The following is a 24,553-nucleotide window of genomic DNA, read 5'->3' as shown; positions in this document are numbered from 1 at the left end:
ATTCCTTTGAAAATCTCGAGGACTTTGCTTTGTGCCATGAAAAAAATTCACTGAAATTTGCACGAAAATCCGCACAGCCATTTCCATGTAAAAAATTAAATTTTCCAATTAAATTTGGCAATAGCTGATGTAGTCGCGTTGAACTTAAAAACTAGTTTAAGTTTTTTGACGAATCTTATTACTTTTCGTTGACAGCCGCGATGGTCAAGTCAACATAATGGGATCAAAAGCCGGAAAAGCTCCACAGCAAATAAATCAATTTTCATTGGATTTTGAGTCAGTCATGCGTGCCTTTTTTCGATTCTCTGCAATCCAATATCCAAACAACATATATGTCTAGGTTGAAAATCAGAAATCGCTAAATTTTAACAGTGCTCTCAGCAAATTACCGTATCAGCCTCAATGCTCGATAAGTCGATGGCTGCTAGTTCAGCATTTTTAAAATCCAGAAATTCCCGATTTTAAACTTAAATAGCAAGAGTACTGATTATTTTGATTTCATATGGCAGACAATCAAAAGTTTCAAGCCGTGAGAAAATTAATTTATTTTATGTCGCACGTTTTCGTCGAATAAGCCCTTTTTGTTCACCTACTTTAAGCACGTATGTGAACTCTATACGATCTAACCATTGAAATAAGAATCCATAACCTGCGTGATTGACCTATTTTGAATTCGTCACCTTTCTTCAAAAAAAGGTTACGTAAGATCCTGTTATTTCATCAGTTACCGCATCCGCACTGTTGAAAAGGTCAGTTATGCTTAACACACTATTTGTGCTTGGCTGATACAAGCGGAGGACGCCTGCCAGTGAGCTGTGTCTCATCTGTTGTGATTGTTTTTGACAGATGGAACTTGGAGCCGACGAAAGGCCTGCGCGTAGAAGGTTCCGCTGGATAACGAGTGGAGGATCGAGAAAAGGTTCCGATCCGACTTGGAAGGACCCACCCTCTTCTCGGGATCGACATGGGGAAGAAGGCCTTCAGGCGTCGATCCAACCTCTCAATCACGGGTAAGTTCTTCATCTCAAACATTCTTTTTTTTAAATAAAATAATTCTCCGCAATGCGGCAAAATTATGGGATGCTTCTTTATCGATGGGGGGCTGTCCCTAAATTACGTAACGCACCATTTCGGCATTTTTACCCCCCCCCCTTCCCCTCCTAGTCCCCTCTCATCCCTCCTCCCCCTCGTATCGCTTTTGTGAGGTAGGTTCAACATCCCGTAACACATAAAAACAAAATGGTGTAACGATCTATACTGAACCCCCTCCCCATGAGCATTACGTAATTTGGGATGGCCCCTAGATGAATTTCAAAACAATGGATTAAAAAATCCATCTATCTGTTTTGTCACCGTTATGAATCAAAATCACTCCTAAAATGTCCCGAATTTCTTCTGTCCTTAATTTTATGCTTTACCTTTTTTTTTAAACCAAAGGGGAAAGGGGTTCAAAGCCAACGTCCTGCAATAAAAAAAAGGAATTGAGGGCTCCGTTACAGATGTGTTCCAAGACCGAAAGCGGGTCAAAAATTAGGATAATTGTATTACGTAACACTCAAAACAACCCTTTTAACGTTCGCAAAGTTGGCAACTGTCAGTGGCATGGCTTTTAGGAGCATCGCAGTCGCCATTAAGCGGAAATATTCAGCGCGGGTCGGAGCTAAAGAGGATGGGGGGAGGGGGAGGGAGGCCCCTGCGGCCTAATTGCGCTATGACGCAGTCAGGAGGCCCCCAGGGAACGCTCCTGTCTTGGAAGTTTACCTTATCACCTGGCAAAACGCTGACTCGAGCGAATTCGTTGCGCTTTTTGCCGCTTCAAGGAAAGAAAACTGTGCCTGCTGTAGGCGCTAGTGTTGTTTTTTGTCGTAAAACCAGTGCGGCTATCGCTTAGTATCTGATCTTCATCATAATACTGCGCACAGAAAAATCTTCTTTTAGGAAGGTTAATAAATCGTCAACATTTGTGAGTAGTCATAAAGGAGTTTTACTGAAGAACAAGCAAAGCGCCCTCAATTGAATCGGTGAGAACGAAAACCCACCAACTCGAAAAAATGAAAATAATCAAGACACACGCAAAACTGCACAGTATTTGAGGAAGTTAGCACAAGGAAAAACATTTTGGTGCCGAAAGACAAGGACTTAAGCACACTTTAAAGGTCCAAGTTGGAACAGATGCGTTAACTTCAATGACCTTTATGAAAACTGACTCTCTTTAATGAAAATTTAGCATTCTTGAGTTACCGAGTTGGTGTGTTTTCGTTCGCACTGATTCAATTACAGTCGAATGCGACGAACATGAAACACGTTTCAGCATAAAGCATGGATCCAACCATGCGGGCTCCATGAATGTCCGTGTTGCATACGCACTGAAGTGAAGGCGTTTTGAATCGGAGGAGATTTTTTCGCGGAGTGTCCATAAAGCGACTACAGACTACACCGCATTCGGGGTATCAGGTCAGTAAATGCAGAGGTGTAGCCAGAAGTGACGCGTCTAACTTTCCTATGCATCGATTGATCTGCCATTGAAAGTTTTGGAATAGAATCGATTTTTAGGGCGTTCGTGACGACTACCTTCATAATGGATCCCTCTCTAAAGATTCAAATGGGAAAATATCGACGGTCGATTATTCGCGCTTTGCCACTGGACGCAGTCCACACTGGAAAAAAAAAAAAAAAACACATTGGATGTTGAGTCCAGACTCTTAAAAACATCGACAAGAAAAAGTACTCTTGGTTCAATCAGAATCTAGCTTAAATCAAGAACCAAGCCTCTTAATTTAAGCGGATTTCGTTTTGATTCAAGCAAAAATCCGATTGAATCCAGAGTATTTTTTCTTGTCAATGTTTTCAAGAGTCTGGACTCTAGATCCAATGTGTTTTTTTCCCCCCAGTGCATATTTCAGGAAGGAAAGAGCAGGACATGGTATAACATTTACCAATATATTTGAATGTCAGACTTCATTGTGCAATAGTTTTGCCATTGCAACTAGAAAACCATGTACGGGTATCCAGGCTCGAGATGTTACAGATTTCCTGTCGCATTACATTTTGACAAAACACCAACAGTCATCGTTTCCGATCCAAATTCAGCGCGATTCATCAGGATTGTTCGTTGAAAATTTCGCACTTAAACGTCAAAATTAGTTTTTCCTAATGGGGGGGGGGGGGGGGGCGGAACCTAGTGTCGTATGCGTCGGATACTAAATGACTTTTACCATGGCGCCCGCCAGGATGCAACTATTAAGGCTCCAAAGATGTCCGTGTTGCATATGCACGGAAGGGAAGGCGTTCTGACTCTCCAGACACTCACCGCCTCATCTGCGTTGCGGTACCTAATTACCCATTAATTATTTGCGGAGCGTGAAAATTTCCTCTTGATGACAACTTTGATTTTAATTCTTTCCGGAATATTTGAGTCAACTGGTTTGAATGTGAAATAAAAACCGTCCATTTCCCTATTCCAAATTTATTTTTGAAATGTGCTCAAAATGTTTTTCATGGGTTTCGACGAAAAGTCAATTTTCAGAATCTTTGATTGTTACCAGAGTAGCAGCCGAAGTCAAGGGTCAAAATCAAGTCGAGTCATAATCAAAAGGTAACAATCAAAGGGCCCAGCGATCTATTTGTAAAGGGGTCAAGGAGAGTTTTAAGAGGGACAGACGAGAAGAACACTGAGCGGGGGCAATCTCAAACATTCAATCAACCAATTACCCAGGTTTCTCTCTGACAACCCCAAAAAAACTTTCCCGTCGAGGACCTTTGACGGGGGAGGAGTCTCAGCGGCGGGGTAAAGTTTGGTTTTAATAAAAACGTGGCCGCGAGGAGTATTCCACGGTGGGGCGAAGGTGGGGGGGGGGGGTCTGACGTCCAGAGCGGGAGCCACCTGTGGATTTATTGCTCTGTGCTCTCCTTCTTCAATTCCCATTTCAAACGCCCCGCGTTTGTTGACTTGTTCCATTAATTCCGTCTCCCGCGAACGGAGGTTCAACGAGGGGGCGGCGCCCCCCCCCCCCCCGCTCTTCCTTTTTATCCGGCGAAAAGTTCGTCGCACGTAACGTTGGGGAGTTTCAAAGTCAGACTGATTTTGACGTGGGTCAGACGAAGAATGTCCGTCCTCGGTGACCCATCATGTCGTCACCTTCCGGCCAAAGTATCACAAGCGCCATGAGACGTTTAAAAATCTCCGCCACCCAGGGCCGGATTTAGGGGGTGGCCACATGGGCCGCGGCCCATGGCGGCAAATTATGGAGGCGGCAAATGTCGTAATTTTTTCAAGTGCAGGTATCAAAAAACAAAGTCAGATTCAGAAAAAAAATTACAAACGAGAAAAGGAGAAAAAATCTCTCATTTTCTGAGAGTCAAAGTATAGTAATTTCTAATCTGTTCGTCTTTCGGTGATACAAGAAACAGCACCTTTCATTAGTCTAGTTGAGAGAGAAACCGAACACGCAATTTGACCTGGAGCGGCGCGGCGCAGAGAGCAATGATGACGAGGACTTGAGATGGAAAGGAGAAGCCCTCGGCGCGCCGGTCAGCATGAAACACATATTAGCGCCTACAAGACTCCATGAATACTTCACGCATTGCGTCAAACGTAGTGCGGTCAGCAGCGGTTGGCGTGAATCTCATAGTGCCTACAAGACTGCATGGATACTTCACGCATTGCGTCAAAAACAGTGCGGTCAGCAGCGGTCGGCGTGAACCGCATAGCGCCTACAAGACTGTAGGAATACTTCACGCATTGCGCCAAACATAGTGCGGTTGGCGCGGTGGCGGAAATTAAAATCATTAAACCACATTCATGTTTATTCTCTCATAATTTTTTCGTTCTTTTCTTGAAAATAAAGCGCCTCCTCCACACAGAGATTTTTTTACGTAGCTTAATTTTCGCGCAAAGTTCTGCGAAATTTTGCTTGAGTTTGAGTTTTCCTCAGAATTCGACTACTGGGAGTCCAAGAAACCGGTTAAATCTGCCGGCTGTTGTACTTTTGACAAATTTGAAAATTAACTCGCAGTTTTGTAAAAATCTTTGATTGTACACAGGATGTTCCTGAAGTCCGTAACCGTCCGCCCCTGAAAATGTTTCCTAATCGAGTCTTTGATCAACAAGCCCAAGACACCGCGGCCAAAACTCATGATTTTGAATTCTGGCTCCTAAGACGATTGACTTAGTTCACCGGTAATCTTCCGCGCCCACCCCGAACTTTTTCAAAAAATTGTCGTCACAAATTTCGTAGGGGTCACTCTGACGGCGTGGCTTCGGGCGATCGAGGAATGCGAGTGAAGGGGGAGGGGGAGGGGGAGGGGGGAAGGCGAGCAGCGGAAAGCCGCAAGGGCCGGAAAACTCCCGAGTCACCTCAATTGATACCGGAAGTGGGATCTTTGCTTTGACACTCGCTTGATTAATGGTGCATTGTCTAGTGTTTACCCGCGTTTGAATAAACCGTTCAGCGCTCGTCGCTCACCGCTCACCGATCAGCGATTACCGATGCCTCTTCAAATTGGTTTCCTATTGTGACCCTCCGAGCGTCCGGGCGTACGAGCGGCCGGCGCGCTTGCAACTTTGTTCGACTGTCGCGTCGAGAAGAGTAGTGTGGGACTTTTCCTCGCTCTCACCTGAACCGAGGGTCACCTGAATTTGTAACGAATCGTAGTCCAGAGGCTAATTTCGTGAGCTTCGGAACTTATTTCCACACCCGATCCACTCGGATGCGCATTCCCGTTCGACTTCCTAACATCCAAATTCGACTTGCACGTCCGCTTCGCTCACTTCGAATTTAACGTTTTAATTGGACTACATTTTGCAATTTGGAACTAAAATATCTGGCTCATCTGGAAAAAAGCACTCATACGCATAGGAAAACTAATGGTACATATCGACGGTGTAAGTCAGCAATCACACAACTCGTTTGCGGTGTCTGAAAATCTCCGCCTTTATGTTATTTTTTTTAAAGGAGAACAAATTGACATCATTCCTTGAAGTTTTTGTAGAAGTTTCTTCGCACAGAGGAGAAAAATCACGGCAGCTTTAAAGAATTGTCGTTGAGTGGTTTTCCGTTTAAAAAATAAAATATGGCAGGAAGTCTGCGACATCGCAAACCGAGTTATGTGATTGCCGACTTACACCGTCGATATGTTCTTTCTAAATTGAGCCAGAAATTATAATTCCTAAGTGCAAAATGTAATTGCCAATTATAATGTTTCAAGCTAGCTCTGATTATTTTGAAGCCACCTCACGAGGTGCTTCTCAAAAAGGTCCAGGGCGTTGATGACTGCGGACAACTTTTCGCGATCGGCGAACAGCATACATGCTCTCAAATGAAGTATGGCTTTCCAACTACGCATACGAAGCTATCGGGATTATTCGAAGACAAACAACAAACTATTAATTGTTAGCTACTTCATGGTCACAACGATTGCAACAATGATATAGCGTTGTAATAATGCGATCCCAAGAAATGTGTCGCTAATCTGCGCCAAACAACAGGAGTGCAATCATTGGATCTAATTTAACAAAAGACACCCAGTAGCATTAAGATCAAACCAAGGAAAAGATGTTTGAGGTTTCATTTATTTATTAAACTAAATTTCAGCGATAAAAGTCAAAGCATAATAAAACTGATTTTCCTTGGTTTTAACTTTCTCACAGGAGAAATTGTGTGACTTTTCAAGCTTTGAACGACTCCATACTCATTTTCTCCCAAAATGTGACCTTATTTCTTTTTGTTTTATTCAGTCCAGTTTTGCTGAGAAGGTCGTCTCTGACGAGTGTGTTTAGAATTCCTACAAAATGGATAATATGCAACTAACCCTTCGATTGAAGTGTGTTGCTATAGTTATCGTTTAGAGTCTAACGGGCAGCTGGTCGGAGAGTTCTCCTTCAAGTGTTCCTTGGGATTTAAGCGGTAACCATGTTAACGAATCTGTCGTGCGGGTTGCGATTTTCATTTTGAAGGATACTTCAGGAAAATGATATAGAGCTAGAGAGACAATAATAGGATATTACCTGGTTCAAGTAATTTTCTCTTTAGATATGCTTATACATTTATTCTATTTTATATATTCAACTTAGGATATCAATGTAGGTTTTTATGTTTTTCCTTTTCTTCCTCTTCTTTCTCTCCTTTCTCTTCATTCTCTGGTTATGAATGTGTCCTTCTGTCATATATTACTCTATACCCTGTCCATTCTATTCACAGTCATCGATTAATCCCCGAGCATCCCCATGCCGACACTTGCACTTCCACCACGAGTCAAAGTCCGGCTGGAATACGTGTTCGACGGTCGGGGGTGGCATTTTTCAGCCCGTATCGATTCCGAACAAGGAGAAGAAGGAGACGAGGAGGGTACGGAAGACGGGACGGATGGAACCGCCGAGAAAACCGACGAGAAAAGGCGAAGACGAGGGGGACTCGAGCGTTCCGGACTCGAAAGTTCCATCCGACGATGCAGACCCGAACTCCGACTCCCGAACTCGGAACACAATAATCGTTGCAACGCACACCGGTCGCCCCGTGTAAAATCGATACGCGGGAGTCAGAGGTCTTTTCAGGTGCGGTAACTAATATTGTTTAAATTAGCCCCGTCGATCCCGCCCCCGCGCAACCCTTCCGCCGGGAGATGAAGCGACAGGGAGGAGGCAAAGACAAGGCGCTCGCTAGGCAGCGGCGAGGGGGGAGGGGATGGAGAGGCTAACAAGAAATCGAAATTGACGGAAGACGCCGCGGAAGAGAAGTACCGAGACTCCACCGGGGAGGGGGGGCGGCAGGGAGAAAAAGGGAAAATGCGAGGGCGGCGTGGGGGTCGGTCGCCCGTCGTGGCGGAGGGGGGGATGGGGGGTTGAATAAAGTCGATAGCGAAGGGTGAAATCAGGTAACCTTCGTATATTGGTTAGTCGGATCTTTTTCCCGGTCTGTACCCCCTCCGAGGGGGGTGCGGTAGGGCGAGGGGGAAGCCCTTCAGGGCGCGCAACGTACGGTTATCGACGAGGGCGAAGACTGGAAACGCCGGTGCCGGGGCCGGGGCCTCGTTTCGGAATTATTGACCGCGCGGAATTCTGCGAAACGGATCGATCGCCCCGCGCGCGGTATTGATTGCGCCCCCCGCCCCGCCCCCCGCTCGCGCGGGCGCCCCTCCCGCGGACTCCGGTGGATTCAACTGGTCGCGTGCCGGCTCCCAAATGAGCGGTGCTTTGGGCCGAGGACCCCAAGGGTTCGCAGCTCGTGCCACTGGACGCAACGGACTTATGTTAAACGGAGTCTCGAAAAAACGCGTATCCGCTAAAGCACTTCATCAGACAGTGCGTTGTTTTCTTTCTTTCTTTTTTTTCAAATAAAAAAAACCTCATAGTAGATACTTCTACCATAACACAATTAAAAAACTTCATCGCGAGGGCCGAGCTATGGTTCATCCGGAACACCATTTAGAGTACATTTTGCAATTAGAAGCATCGGCGGATCCAGAAAATTGGCAACATTGCTTTTCTCCATTTAAACCTATGGAAATGTATCGATTCTTGGAGGGGCCAGGTGCTCCAACAAGAATCGATTGTTTAACATAGGTTTAAATGGAGGGAATTCGGTGTTGCCAAATTGCTGGATCCGCCTCTGATTAGAAACTACAATTTGGACGTATTTCTAACAAACGGAACTATGTGCATTAAGACATGAGCCCTGAGACCCATAAGAATACATGCATACCAGGGCTCACGTCATAATGCACATAGTTCCGTGTGACAGAAATGCGTCCATTTCAGTTCAGAAACAACGCATGTACCAGTAATTTCTCTGTGTATTTATGAGTGTTTTTACCGATGATACAGAAATCCGAGCCTATGCCGAAGGTTACTTCCGTTTTTCTAGACCAGTTCGGTTTATCCTGGGAAAGTCGTAATTTTACCGATAGTGAGTTCCTCCAGGGAAAATTCAGTTTTCCGGAAAATCTGTGCATGAAAGAGAAAATCAAGGTCGTTTCCGGATTCAGCAGCCAAATTTATATGGATAGTTATATTTTTCATGCGTATCAAATTCTCTCCACTGTTTCTATATAACACCTAGGTTCTTCCGGTCAAATGTCCCCTTCCGCATTTGTACCAATTTACTACTATGTAAAGCTTAAAATAAATACTCGACTCAAAAATAGTTCCAATTAGGTACCTAAGACGTATTTTGTTTGGCGTAACAATCGAAACTGTTTCGCATCAGTGTGTAACATTCGTATTTTGTTTGAGTGTTACCGGAAATGAGGGGGCGTGGCTTATTTAATTGGATTTTTTTTGCACAACATGGCAACGCTGTCGTAACATTTTGATGCGAAACACTTGGAACGTGCTCCGGAGCAGGTTGCAGAATTGTTACGAGGTTTCTAACCTCACTTCTAGCTGCTTTGCTCTCATTGGTTGTGAAAAAGTGACGCAAATAACACAAAATCGGTAGCAGGAAACAATTGTTGCGGCAAACAAAATACGCCTATATAATTTACGTGACATAAAAAATCTATTTTGAGTATCAAACTTCCTTCCTCGCCAGTGATGAGTGACGCGTTGAGCGATCAGTTCAACGAATCAGACTCGTTTGACAGACTTGCTTCGCAAGCTGCTCAACACATTTATTGGTAAAGGGTAGACAAAGATTAGACTAAGATGAGTGCTCAACTAGTCGCTCATCAATTATCATTAGGCGGGAACGGTGTTGATTCTTTCCGATTTTGCCTCGCACGTGCTCACTTGGCGTGCGGCCAGTGCAAGGCTCTTTGAAAAGATCGTCACTGGTGTTCAACACCGAATGGATATGGTTTGATATTGAGCATTTTGCCGGGGCTTTTTGTAGCGAAAAATTCCGAAACTGAATTTGAGCCAGATGGAATACGTTAATTCCCACGCAAGCGACTTAACTGGCCTTGAAAGGTTAGTTTACAGGTTATGTTAGGTTAAGTTAGATGCCCTCGCTCAATACATCGTGGTCGCACGAATACACGTGACTGTACCAGTGAATATACTTTCTACAGTCTGGAGTAAATTCAAAACGAGGAAAACAAATTTACGACGTTATATTGCTTCGTTGTTTTGTGAAGAAATGAAGATGTAGCGGATTTTAGATAATATGAAATGCAGTTGAGTTAATTATGACTGAAACCATCCAATTAAAAAGGAAGATGTATTTTCTTTTCCTTGAATATTAGGGGAAACAGTTCTTTCAGAGAGTCCTTCAAGATTCTGCCACTTATCTTTTAGTGCTATGTGCTCCATTTTTTAACCCTCCGGCAAAAAAAAAAAAAAAAAAAAAAAAAAAAAAAAAAACCATAAAAATTGAGGGTACGCTGGAATTTTTCCTGAAGTGACCTTGGTAACAGCTTTGCCGCATTCGTCGTACTTAGGTTAGAGAAGGTAGGGAGCCGCAGCCCACATTTTAGGCAGCAACCATATTTAAACAATTAAAGCATTATTCAGAAAATTGACAATGTTGCGATAAAAAGCAGTAAAAGTTTATTTCGTCGGCACAATAGCCAACGCTGGAATTAAGTTACGGTATAAAAGAAACAAGCAAAGCGCCCTTTGTTGGTGTCGAATGCGACGATCACTATACAAATTTCATATTAACGCTGAATGCAACTATTCGAACTCAACGGATGTCCGTGTCACATACGCACGTAATTGAAGGCGTTTTGACTGTCAAGCCACTCACCACTTCACCCGCAGCGCAGTGCCAACCGTGGGTTTTCCTGCGAAGATCCAAATAAGCAGAGCGCTATTGATTCTTAGTATATACTACTGAGATATCTCCTAGGCACAAATAATTTCATCTAGTCTAGGTTGTAACTGTGTAAGTATCTTTTGTGTTTCAATTTTGATATTGCGATGTGCTGAGCATGATTTTTAGAGCAACTATTCATATCTAATGATGTCCTCAAAGTGTAAAAGGAGCATTGAAAGAACTCTGGTATTTTAGATCCTGTAGTGAAGCCCGCCGCACAATGAAACGAGCATTTCAGAGAGGCTAGACATTGAATATTATTTGACTAAAACTTAAAATGTTGATGTTCATTTCTTCACACTATTCATTGTATAGAGTGACTCTCGAAGAAAATTTTACGATACAATCAATAAAAATTCTTCTAAAACCTCTATACGTTCCGTATTAACATCGACATGAGTCCATAATGTTTCCACATTTTGTTCGACTTTTCTTATTGACTTGCTCCGCTGTACGCGACTGCGGTCAGTGTCGGACGTCAAAACGCCTTCACCTCAGTGTGTATGCAACACGGACATCCGTAGAGCCCGAATAGTTGCATCCAGGCGTTGTAATGAAATTCATTTAGTACCTATCCGACGCATGCGACACTAACTACAGCTATGACTATTTTTCTTACACCGTAACTTCATTCCAGCGTTTCCCGTTGCACGTGAAATATTTCATGAAATTTCAGAAATTTATGAAAAATATTGAAAAATACAAGTTCCTTCTATGTTTCGAAAAATGTAAAAATCTTGATTTTCTTCTATTTTTGGGTGTTTGAGTGCCGGTTGCATACTCTAGCCCATGAAAAATATGAAATATTTCACAGCCTCGTGAAATTTCATGAAACTTTTCCCTGAAATTTCCAATCTTTCATTTCCTTCTTACATTTCATGCCACCCTGCTTCCGGTAGCGATTCACCTTATTCCTGCTTGCTATACTGCGAAGTATAATCATGGAAATGAAAACGCAAAATCGGAACGTTGCCTACAAACAGCGCGTATTTGTGCGACACAGCCCCATGCGGATGACTCAAGTGTTGAGAAAATTTTACACAGTTGGGAAGTCGAGGTAACAATCCCGAACATCCTTTCCGGCAAAATATTGAAACTTAATGATTATTGGAAGGGCGGACAACCGTGCACTGGCGGTTTGATGTTTACACAGTGACGGTGTAGCCTCCTCTGAATGAGCGAGCTACGCATGAGTCGAATGCCCCAGTTGTCAAAGAGCAAAACATCATGACGTCACCCGAGTTGTCAACAATAATCACGGTTCAAGCCAACGTCGGATTCTGCGCAGCCGGCCGGTATAAATACATTTTTACTCTTAAATTTGGCTCTCCTTTCTAGTGAATCCCGATTGCACATTTAAGTGTAACATAATGTTACCTTGCAGTGCTGCCGTGCTAAGGAAGAACGCCGTATGAACATTCGAGATGTGCCAAATTTCCTTCGATAAAATGATTATTTTTTAGGAAAATTATGACTATTTTTTCTTCACATTTTCGGAGGTTTTAGATCAAAATACAAAGAAAATTATCTGCGAAATTGGTAGACAAAGATTCAAAAATGTTCCTGAAAATTAGTGATTTGCCAGAGGGAATTTGGCAACGCCTGAAGGCTCATACGGCGTTTTTCCTCAGCACGGCAGAATAGTCCAGCTAAAGGTGAAATGGGTCAGTTAGCGCAATTCATTTGACTTCAGCATCTTTCATCGACTCACATATGATTACATTAGACCAAAGTGAGAATAGGATATCCTAATGCATTACAATTTTACAAATTATGTAGTATTTGGACTTTCTTTTGCGATCAGGAACTACGATTTCTGGCTCATTCATTAAAACACATATCCGCATACTGAAAGTAACTGTAACTATGTTGCTCTTAAACAAATTCCGCAATAGTACTTATTTAGTGCAATACATAGTCCATTTAATGTCTGGTGGTGCAGAGGAATGACGAGAGTTAGATAAGGCAAACAAATTTTCAATTAATGAAGAAAGTATGTACCCTTGTAAAAGCTTTTTAAACGTTCTTGAAATTTTTCAATCGAACTGTTGATGCAAATAGATTCAGAGTAGATTTTGAACGTAAATTTGAAAGCAGATTCGAATTTTTCTTGCCTACATTTTTGAAATTTCTGATATTGCTATAGTTTCAAAATAAATATTTCTCAATATGTCCATCGGCCATAAAGGGGGAAAACCAGAAAAATGGGATACAAGGAAGAAATAAAGCCATTTGTATGCTGTCAATCACCCCCTTTTCGCAACTCCTTTAAAAATGTTTACCAGTGGAGTTTTATCTAAGGTAAAAAACAGAGGGTCGGGAGGTGTTCTCAACCCATGACTGAAGAACTGCAGGTATCAAGGAGAAATTAGAAACGAAACTAGTGAAAGTGGGTATTTAAATTCTTAAGTAGCACACAATTAGAGATAATTTGTCTAGGCCTATGTTTTAATTTATTCTCGTCGGTGGCATATCGTTGTCAAGGGAAGTAGGAAACTCAAATTTCAAAGCAGTCGTCCCAGTTATCTTGAGGACACATTAGTCTCTTTTACCAGGAGGAGTAGATTTTGGGCTGCACGCTCATTCCTACCATAGATCAATAGTGGCTGCGACTTCCGACGTATCGATTTCTTGTGACCAGAAATCAGAATCTGATAGGCGTAAATTTTGACGCATTTTTCAAGCTCGGCGCAATTGAACGGCTCCAACAACGATCCGAGATTAAGGTTATTGTGGGCTGTTAAAAATACATGTAGACATTTTTGCAGTTGAGCGCAGACCGATGAGCTTCTTACTTTTCATTTTCTTTGTTTTTTACAAGTGTCTTTTTTGCTCAATCTGTATTCGGTTTTTAACAATTTCAGGCGTACAGTGCCCCATGGTTTTTCGTGTCAAATTTTTTTTCTGACTTCTCTTATTGTTTTTTCTACCTTTTTCCTCATTGCTCATTGTTCCGCCTCTTGTTTCCAAATTGTATTTCCTCATTTTCTTTCATTTTCTTGTCTTCTTTTCTTCCTTTGTTCGGGAGTTTTCTTTACACTTTCAACCGTGTACTGTTTACGTGTCTTCAACATTTCGTAGACCTCATATTCGAGGAGAAGAAAGTATTTTTTCAATATTGTGAAAGTATAAGTGTAAAAAAAGCATCTTCAAAATATATATTTGTTCATCAATGAAGAAATAAATGAAACGAAATAACGAAGGAACGTTGCGTGTGATATTTATTTAGAAGACAAAGAGGGCGAAGCCAAGTCGCAATATTGGGGCAGGCTTAATTCCGCGCCGGGGGGTGCATTCCTCATGGTCTGTGAACCGTCTTTTTTCCAACCCTTAAGTGGAAAAGCTAAGGATTCTTCGGCGGGTATTTCTTGTGGCTTCTTTTTTCAATTTGGACGGTTCCTGCACGCCCGAAACGCCGTTTCTTACGACCATATCCTCCGCGGAAAATACCCTAGAGGAAGCCGTTCAATCGAACAGAAGTTTCTCATCCCCTCTAGCTACTCTACCACCCTCGCTTTAGATGTACCTTGTTTTTCTCAGCAGAAAGACGTGGAGCAACCGAGTCGTGTTGTTGTCAGAGTCTTATATTTCAGCCCTCGTACACAGATAATAAAACTCCGGTCCTACGGGCCGAACTTTCGGTTTATACACTGGAACAAAAACACATTGGATCTAGAGTCCAGACTCTTAAAAACATCGACAAGACAAAATACTCTTGATTCAATCGGATTTTTACTTAAATCAAGAACCAAGCCTCTTAATTTGAGCGGATTTCCTTTTGATTTAAGCTTATAATTGCTTGAATCAAGAGTATTTTTTCTTCTCAATGTTTTCAAGAGTCTGGACTCTAGATCCAATGTGTTTTTTTTCAGTGTACGTCACACTGAGGCTCTCCGCCCATGGTATAACCGAAGTATTTGGTAATTGAAACCATACATTGGTTCAGTGAAGTTTTCGGTGAAGAGTACAATCTTAGGGTAGAATTTTGGTTTTCCTGATCCAAAATACAGGCCGACAGTCCCTTTGAACTTAACCTTCGGTTGCCTAGTCCGAAAACGTTGGTGTTGCTATTGATTCGAAGTTTTTCACCTCTTGTATACTCTCAAGATGAGTTTCTAACTCATGCACTCTTCGATAAAAATTTAAATCTCAAACAAACTTCTTTTCCCGAAAGCTCGGTAGGGATCTTCGAAAAGGCTGAATTAAAACTTGAAAAAAATCATTTTTAAAGAAAGTTTTTTTTTTTTTTTTTCAAGGAAAGCGTGGTCCAAAGGTAAAAATCCCTGAAAGTCACGAGAGTTGACGTTTTCGGGGAAAGATTTTATATCGCAGGTCCAAATTATCTGAATTCCACCACCCTCTCCCCTTCTCGATTACACCACTGGATGGTGCTCCTCACGATCGGTGTTTTATTCTCCGTGCATGCACTAAAACCGTCGGAATGGAAGCTGTGTTTTTCTGAATCTCAAGGAGAAATTTCATACGAACGACGGAAATCCACGTGGATGAAGATCGGAGGCAGGCACGGGGGGACACAAAACGCAAATTATCCTTAGAAACAGTAACTCCGCGTCAAGCATCGAAGAATTGGCACAGTCGCCGTTGCCAGTCGAACCCCCTAAATTCCCCGTGTAACACTGCCGCGCCGGAGATACGTCCCGATATCACCAGAAACCGGCGACTCCGCGCTATTCATCACATTAAACTGTATCGGCATTGATCGTTAAAACAGCCGTAAAAATTTTCAGCAAAAACTGAGAAAGTTACGGCCCAGCAGAACCGAGTTCGTCCTCTTGGTTTAACTCCGACGAGGAAGGATTTGAAGCGTGCATATTTTCCGAGGAGAAAAAACCACGATGATATAAAAATCCGCACACATCTTTTCACGGGAAAAAGAGCAAGGGGTTAGGTCCCAACTTCGAAATTTATAATTAATTGAGGTAGTACCTCAATATATTACACTACTAGCCCAAATGTTGAGGTACTACCCCAGCTTGAGTTGCGTTATTACCCAGAGGCGTGCGAATGGGGGAGGAAGGTAGGGGGACTGGTCCCCCTAGACTTGAAAATATTATCATTGTTCCCCCTTTCCCCCTCCTAGAAACTATGGTTGGTGAGGAGAGACCTTTGTCGAGGATGATTATCTCTCTTAATATAGAGTCTAAATTGAAAACACAGTGTACATTCACTTAGTATTTACTAAAATTTTCACCATGGAGGCCTCAAAATGCGTCAAAATAGAATTAAAATTTCAGAAAAATTCCGCATTTATTCAATGCAAAAATTCAAAAGTATTCTTTGTTGAAAGTATAAAAATAAACGTAATTTTTTGGCAGAGATTAATGAAAAATCTGCGCAAAGGAAGCCTCAAAATGCGTCCAAATAGAGTTGACTTTTCAAAAATTTTTCGGAGGAGGCCCCCCGAAACCTCCTCTGGACTAAAGGGTATTTTATTCACATCAAACCCCCCTGTGCTAGGGGGGTCAGGCCCCCAAGAAAAATGACTCAGGTACGCCTATGGCTACTACCAACATTGATTGTAACTGTCCACATCATTCAAAAAATTGGGGCAGTACCACAACTTAGGGGATAATCCCTAACACTTGTTTTTTCCGTGTTGACATAGTGAAGGATGACTAATGCCATTTTTCCACTTAACAATGGACGAATGTCCGTGGTCCTTACGTCAAAATTTTGACGATTAGCGCCACTACCTTCTTATCATAGTTCTTCAGAGCCAGTTTCTTTTAATGGAGAGCTCTTTGAGCCAACAATTTTGAGAGTGTTTTTCAGCAACGATTGTTAAAAGTGACTCAAAGAAACACAAAATCAAAGAAAAAGCGCCGAGGAAAATTCAGGAAAATATGCTGCAAAAGCTGTGAAAAATATTTTCCATGCGGAAAACTGAGACACCTCATTAACTCATTGCGCTCTTGCCAAACATGCCAACTATGCCAAACAATTAAATAAAAGCGCGCAAACATTCGTAAAAATGCCTTAATAAATTGTAAATCGATCGATATCAAAACTTAATACTTTAGAAAGTTCCAAAAAATGTGGTTTTATTTACGAAAAACTTCTCGTGCAGAAGATCTCCTCCGTCTCCCGTAAAATTCGGCTTTTGGGAAGTGTTAGGTTTAAAAATCGACTGAATTTTTTAAAAACAAGAGGGTAGATAGGGGGGGGGGGGTGGCGATAACACGCCTTACTAAAAATAAGAATGCGTAACTAGATAAATTACGGACTGCTCCATACGTGAGCAAAGGTACTCAATCAGTATTTGCCGTTACACTGGCAGCCCTGCAAAAAATCCTAGCGCGTTTTTGAACCACCCCTCTCCACTCCCCGCCCGACTCGCAGCGGGCCAAAGAAACTGCTGCATTCCCGTGCACCGTACCCCCTGTCTCCCCCTCCCTCGCGGGCCGTCTCCCGCGCTGTTTGTTATCACGGTTTTAATTAGAACAATAGCAGTGATAAGAAGTCGCGCTCGGGAACAGCACCGACTGAGTCAGGACGCTGCTGCTCGCTCGGGGCCTGGGACTTAAGACTTCGAAGTTCGAACTCTTTTCCACTGGGTCGAGGTCGCTGATTAGTTTTTAGTCGAACTGTGCGAGGGGACGCGACGCGTTGTGATCTGTGCGAGTGCTCCCTAACCTCAAACTCGGCGTGGTGCGTAGTGATGTGTTGTGCCCTGTGAGTGTCAGGATACGATAGTTTTGCCGAGCATGCTCCCATGCTCATAGTTGGTGAGTTGTCTTCGTGTTGTTTTCAGTTGTGTGGAAGACGCGAGTAAAAATGAGATCGTGTGAGAGGAATAAAGATCAATTTCGCCAGTTTTGCTGAATTTGCATTGACATTTTGAACAGATTTAATTTTGGAACTCATCAGGTTCTTGCATGAAATTAGGTACATAAAAAGGTGCTTTATCATTTTTTTAAGGAAAAAATGAATCCAGGTTCCTCGAAGTAGGTATGTGGCACAAGGTACAATTCATGGCCAATTTTGTAAAGTCTGTTTAATTTACATCGCATATGAAAAAAAATAGAGTTCTTGAATTCGTAGCGTATAGAAAGGAATGAGTTGAGAGGGTGGGTTCTATTTCAGGAAACGTCCAATTTTTGGTTGCGTAATATTCACATAGGCAATGCGCCCAAGTACTCTCAAAGAAGAATTTGCCGCGAAAAACTCATTTTTCGATTTTTTTAGGTGCTAGATTTTAAATTTGACTGATTCATTCGTGATTGTTTATGGAGAAAAGGACTATAGTTCCCCGAGGGAATTTTTTCAAAAGAGTTGGTTTCCCTGAATTTGGGTCAAAATTAATTTTCAAGTGTTTGACAGAAAACTACTCAAAATTTCAATAAAGTAATCGGTTGCGGTCACGTCTAAACTGCGGCTCGCAGTCAAACAGTCTTCAAATTATGGGTAATGTCTTTTTCAAACTGACCCAAAACCTAATGCAGATGAAAGGGGTACAGAAAAATTTCGAGCTCGACTTGTTTAAGTCCTGTATGCTTCCTGTTTTTGTAAACAAACGTCTCGGGGCATTTGGGTCCTAAGTTTGCTCTGAACTCGGAAAGTTTTCGCTTTCTAGGAACTTTTTCAGGCGCGCAAGTGGGGAAGTAACACATTATAGATGTTTTCAGGCGTTCAATGAGCTTTTCATGTTGACCTTTTTTTTCAACCAAGCAACAGTTCAGACCACATGAGTGCCAGTGCTGCAGCAGTGATTCATCAGTGGAACAGCTCACCAACAAGACGACCTAGAGCGTCTCTGTTTGATAGGCGACTAGCCCATAGCCCATTCTATAATTTTTATGATTTTCATTTCACTTGTGCCGGGAATACGAGAAACTTTTCTGAAATTGATTTGGTTGAATTTGATCACCAGCCATCTTTCGAACTGGGGGAGTTTAATTGGGATTAGATAACTATTCGCACATAGCGGTGGTCTGTTTTGCCTACCTTTCTGTTTGAAGGCATTTTTCATGATCGGACGCTTTTATTAGCTTCCTCATCAAGTCGGTGTTTTGACCAAACCAGTCGCTGCGGAACAGTATTCTCACCAGTTGGGCGCTCTTTTGAGGGGCCGCGAATGGAATCATTAATGGAAAGTTATATTTTATTCACTGTTCCTAAAAGAATCGCATGGATGTACACAGAAATTTACAAAAAAAACCCGTCTTGATATCATTTGATGTAAGAAAAGTTGGAGCTTTCTTTACTTTAGACTGGAATCTGAAGTAGTAAAATTTAGTTATTCCATTTGAAGCACTTTTTGTGTTTGTTGGCTACTTGATCTCTGAAAGTTTCCCTTATAGAGAACGCGCGTTTGGTCATGACTATTTTCTTCAAATTTTCAAATACTTAAATTGTTTTAATGCACTTTGATTACCAATAGTAGCGGAGAGGGTGTTGCGAAAAGGATTATTTTAATTGGAAACCAAAGATGCATCATCGTGTTACAGCTTAAGTGATTATAAAATAAAGCACCAAAACTAAGTTCCAAAGTTAAAGGTTCCAAAATAAGTTCCCCCCCCCCCCAATGATGATCAGTAATGAATCCCTGACTTATGATCAGTTTAAAGTTTCTTCCCTCGATGACGCTATTATCCTCTGTGAGCGCTTACATGCTGTGCGTCCGTGTGAGTGAGTCAGAGTCGCTATCACGCACACTTGAAGATTTAACGTTGAACTTTTCCGTTTGTTTTGAGTGCACTTCATTTTGTCACTGTATGTACATCTCTGTCTGCTCATCACTGCGCGCGCGCACAGTTTTTACAGACGTTACGGCTTGGTATGATAAGGGCCCCGCGCACTTGCCAAATCTCATGAAAATACCAGAATATCTTTTCTTCTATCACATCACATGACGAGGAGAGGCCTTAGGATCGTATGAGCATATTATTTATACTTCACAAATTAATCAAATCAAGAAGGCTAGAGGGTCATAAGCACGCAGATCCTAAATGCTAAGCTCTTGCTTCGTGGCTCTTCTTAGCTTAAATACGTCAGATTTACTCAATTTAGAAGTCTCCAACTTAATCTCGATGTCCTCTACTTCTTCTGGTCTCTCTCCATGGATTTTCTTTTCCAATCCTTTCTTTGCCCGTATATAACTGAATTTTGGGACGTTGAACATAATCAAACACATATCTCTGAGTTTTTGCTACTTCCGAATTTGAAGATAACGAAAGGAATTGCATTCTGACTCAAACATGCCTCACTGAAAAATGATCCTTATGAGGTGGATCATCAGCATTAAAGATACTGCTTCTATAGACGATCGATCGATCGATAATATCTTTATATTTTAAGACATTTCTTAGGAATTCCTCAGCATCACATCACGCTGTAGTGCGTCAGGTATTTGTACATATACTAAGTTCGACTACGAGAAATGTTTAAATAGCTTTAAAAGTACGTTTTTAGTGACTATCGCAAACTAAACGATTTATGATATTCGCGCAAAATGCACCACCGGAGTGATTTCATAGTGTGCCTTTGTCAAATTTTGTGCACTAACACCTGAGTGGGTACTACTACACCTGAGTGGATGATGCGACATGACGCTCAGAAATTCTTTAGTAACGTCCTAAGATTCAGGTATTATCAATTATTGATCGTTCGACTATCGAATTCTTCTCCAAGGTGCTGAAGAGCCACCTTAACGATCTTCCTCTGAGCGGAATGCAGCGACATTTTCGACCAGGAAGATCCGCCAGGTAAACACGAACACCATGCGTCATTTTGACTGGCATTTCGTAATGACATCAGTGTCTCGAGCTGGGTTGGACCAACTCTACTGATAATGTGCTATCCTCAAGTCGCGATAGTCACAGGACCCCTCGTCCTCGTCTAATCCTCTTTCATTGCCAAATTTCTCATCTATCTGAATGATTTATAAAGGTGCGTACTACGGCCATGGTGAAAGTTACCACCAACCGACAGACATAAAGTATTTGGTATTTCCTAATAAAAATTCATTTTTCAATAGTGTGTCTCCTGGACGAGGCATTTGACGCAGTTATCAACAATCATCAGAAAAATTGCGCTCAAACCGAGCGGGGTTTTTTTTTTTTGCTTCATTGCTCGACACGTCGCAAATATATTAAAAGTTAATTTATGTGAAAAATGGAGAAACTTCACTAACAATCTTCGTAATGTAATCGGATGAGGCAAAAATTAAGTTCGGAGATCGACGCTATTTTTCGCCCGATGATTAATGCTGAGCAACCTGTGGAGCATAAAATTCACCAACTGATGACTGATGCATGTCGGAGTGAGCAATTGCTGGCGAAATTTTGAAAGTTAGGTTAGTTTTACCGAACCAATTGCTCAACTTTTCGGTCATCAGTTACCATAAGGTGAATCTGAGGGTTGCTTAAAAAATAATTTTTACATTTTAGGAAATGCAGCAATCGAGATCCCAAAAATATTTTTTTTTCTGCCTAAAATAGAAGAGATGCATTCCTATAGAGCTGAGAACTCATCATAAAATGAACTCGTCAGTTTTAATTTCGACTGATTCATATTTGATCTACGCTAGAGACGGCACCTGTGCTCACTCGCAGGGCGATTTTTGGTGCTGGAAGCGCGTGACCCATTAGGCAAATGGGCCTCATTAACACCCCCCTGCCCCATCTCGCAGACGTGTCGAGGTCCCGGCCCTGTGGATTTTGCAGTATATCGATTCAAGGAGGAAGTTTAGTCGATATTTTTCACTATGTTTTAACGAGAGATCTCCTTAGATAGGTCGACTATGCGAAACTCGGAAGTATTTAAGTACGTGAGAGGTGCAGTATTAATGCAGGTCGCCTGTTGAAATCCTCGTTGTGATTTCTTAAGGTTTGCAAGTTGCATACTCGCAGTGTTGAATTCTTTTCGGCGCCGTTAGGTTTATCTAGTGTGCTCAGGTAGAATTCCTGCGATTATTCGAGGCAGGATTGATTGTAAATAAGTAGTCTGTTCGATTTTCAAACCGTTCATAAAAGCGCAAAGAACAGTCGATTCAATCCCGGATTCGTTTGGATTTTCATCAAGTAAAAAAGTAAATAGCGAAAGCAACAAAAGGATAGATTCTACATTTTAAAAAAAAAAAAAAAAACTTTGGGTAAATGTATGAGAATGAGTAAATAGTAAATTTTACCAGAGTCTACTCGGTTTTTGATACCGTGATACTGTAGGATGGTGAAGGTATAAGCGGACATCTGGTATGGTACCTTAAATAATTTTTTTTTTTTTTTTTTTTTTTTTTTTTTTTTTTTATCATTCTCGAAATTTAAAGAAGAGAAAAGAAACTACGAATTATTGTGTTTTATTGAAGCACAGAGAAACAGAGAAGAGAGTCAATTTGTCATAATCACTTTGATTTCACATACTGATGGATTAGTTATACGCTTCCTATTGCATGTTTACGATTTTCAAATGAAGATTGGTCGAAGTGATGGAATCTTCCTAAATTGAACTGTTCTATACTGCGAATAAAATATAGGTTTTAAAGGGTGAAAAGGTTTAAGTCTCACTAATCAGTGCAGCATGAGTTATTTTGATGAATTAAATGTTAAGTAACTACCCTGGTAAAAATTGGCAGTAGAATCTGTGTTCCAAAATACCATAGACCTACAGCCGGCTGTAAGATTTCCAATAGCTTCTATAGCCGGCAACACAATTTCTTATGGCCATTTATAGCCGATGGCGACTAACCAACAGCCAGATGATAAAATGTATGCTAAACGTCACTAATTACGGATGCTAGGACTTAGTGAGTTTTTGGACTATCGCTCTCTTTTTGGGCCGTAGTATCTTGATTTATTTTGCGAGGAAAGCTCTGTACTTTTGGAGGATGCCTGCCATTCCTAACATGTTGGAGCGCCTGCAATTTCGTATGATACTGTGCAATACCTCTGGTGTGAAATAGTTGCTTCAAGCGCCGTGGTACGCTGCGGCGCAGGGCGGCGGGCGGGCAGCCAGCGCGAAACGCGCATTGGCGCCTTCAAACCTAACAGAGATACTTCACGCATTGCGCAATGCGTGAAGTATCCCTGTTAGGTTTGTAGGCGCCAATGCGCCGCCGCTCCGCTTTGTGTTAGGCTCTAATATTTAATCTCGTGGAGTCAGCGTTTTTCAACTTATGACTTTGAAATGTTTGCACACTCTGTATGGATTATTCTCATTTTAATTGATGAAAAAAAATATGTAGTAAAGGAAAATATAATGTGCGTTTTGTAAATATTAAGGTGATTCCGTACAAACTTAAGGATTTACAAAGCACACAAATTTCTACACAATTTCTTATAGCTTTTTATAGCCGATGGCGAAAAAGCAACAGCCAGGTGATAAAGTGTAAAGCCCGGGAATAGGAACTATAGCCCGGCTGTATTTTTTTATTGCTTCGTGTAGCCCGGCCGTAATATTTTTTCCACTTTCTACAGCCAGCTATATGATTTTCTATCGCCTTCTTCAGTCAGCTATAAGAACTCCTATGGTATTTTGAAACGCAGCTCCTATCGCCAATTTTTACCAGGGATACTAGGACGGGATTTGCACATTAGTTTAATAATTATTTTGTGAATGATCGCACTACAAATAAATATGAGTCAGCCCAAACTCTAACTAAATTGAAATTAATATCAACTATGACTTGTGCTGTAATTCATGATTTAATAATTAACTTTTGTAATATTTTTTTCTGTTGCAGGTGAGTTGAATTTCCAAAATGTTGGCCCTGAATATTGTGAGTGAGTGATTTGTCATTACTTTCTTCCTTCCTTCCTTTCTTTCTTTCTCTCTCTCTCTCCCCTTCTTTCTTTCTTTCTTCTTTTCTTTCTCTTTTTTAGCCAATTCTGAAGAATTTGTAGAAATGGCAAATGTCTTAGTAATAATCATCTTGATCAGTGATGGTCATTTAAGGTTTTCGATTTCCCAAATTTTGCTTTTTGAAGTAGAAAAAGAAAGGAGAAAAGAGAGAGAAGAACGTATTTAACGGATCCTTAACGGATTTAAATTTTTGGCAACAGGAGTTCTTCTTGGCCCAAGGAATTCTTGTTACAACAATTGGAATTTTATCGGAACAGCAGGGATTACGATTATATTGGATAGAAATCCGACGTAGAAATCATTAGTAGGACGTACCGATAGGTGCTCCAGGTTTGCCTCCGTGCAAGAAATAGAGCATCGTTAAAAAGCTGAGACCATTCTCTGATCACACCTTTTTCACTTGCGTCACATTCAGTCGTGAAAAGCCTGCGTGGCACAGGCTCTCTCCAATTGCTGGAGCCATTTCAGCGGTTTCGTATTAAGGATACTGTCTCGAGGATATATTGGTGCGGAATAAATCTTTCCTGGACTGATTTATCTGTCCTTCCGTCCGAGCGCGTTTTTCTTCTTCAGCGTCCTCACCACTGCCCTGGCCGCTAGTAACCGCGTAACTGCAATACAAAAGTCTGATACATACGCGGTTTTTTCGTGCATGCGTGCCGAGTGCCGGAAAAGAGAGTAAGTGCCGTTTGGCGTGAGCTATGAAACCCGTAAGAATACTTATTAACCGCGACTCTTCATTGAAGGTGCTGTCTGTTTATTTTTGAAACTGAGCAGCATTCAACAGTTTACGGACCTTTTTTCCGACGGCCAATTGAATTCCCGATAGGAGAAGAGACTTTCACAATCACAAGTCATAACTGCAATTTGATTCTGTATCCATACAATTTAAATTTTACACCGGTAAGAAGTCGCTTTCTCGACGTAACTAGAAACTACCTCACGGTAAAATATTTTTCGCCAATATCCGGAAAACTCAGCAA

General features: G+C 41.7%; 1 protein-coding gene across 3 annotated transcripts in view; it reads left to right on the top strand.

Annotated features, from left to right (window-relative positions):
- The window catches only part of LOC109031091 (uncharacterized), a 112,991-nt gene that overhangs the window by 12,051 nt on the left and 76,387 nt on the right, over window positions 1–24,553 (top strand). Inside the window, exons 1-2 of one of the 3 annotated variants that reach the window (XM_072298101.1) lie at window positions 17,193–17,497; window positions 23,452–23,487. In XM_072298101.1, the coding sequence (XP_072154202.1) occupies window positions 23,470–23,487 (18 nt within the window). In that variant the 5' untranslated portion in view covers window positions 17,193–17,497; window positions 23,452–23,469. The other 2 variants (XM_019042417.2, XM_019042420.2) reach the window with 2 other exon arrangements.

This window comes from Bemisia tabaci, chromosome 3 (assembly GCF_918797505.1).
Source record: "Bemisia tabaci chromosome 3, PGI_BMITA_v3".
NCBI classification, from domain to species: Eukaryota; Metazoa; Arthropoda; class Insecta; order Hemiptera; family Aleyrodidae; genus Bemisia; species Bemisia tabaci.
Note: the sequence above shows the minus strand (reverse complement) of the source record. Positions and strands in the feature narration are given on the sequence as shown.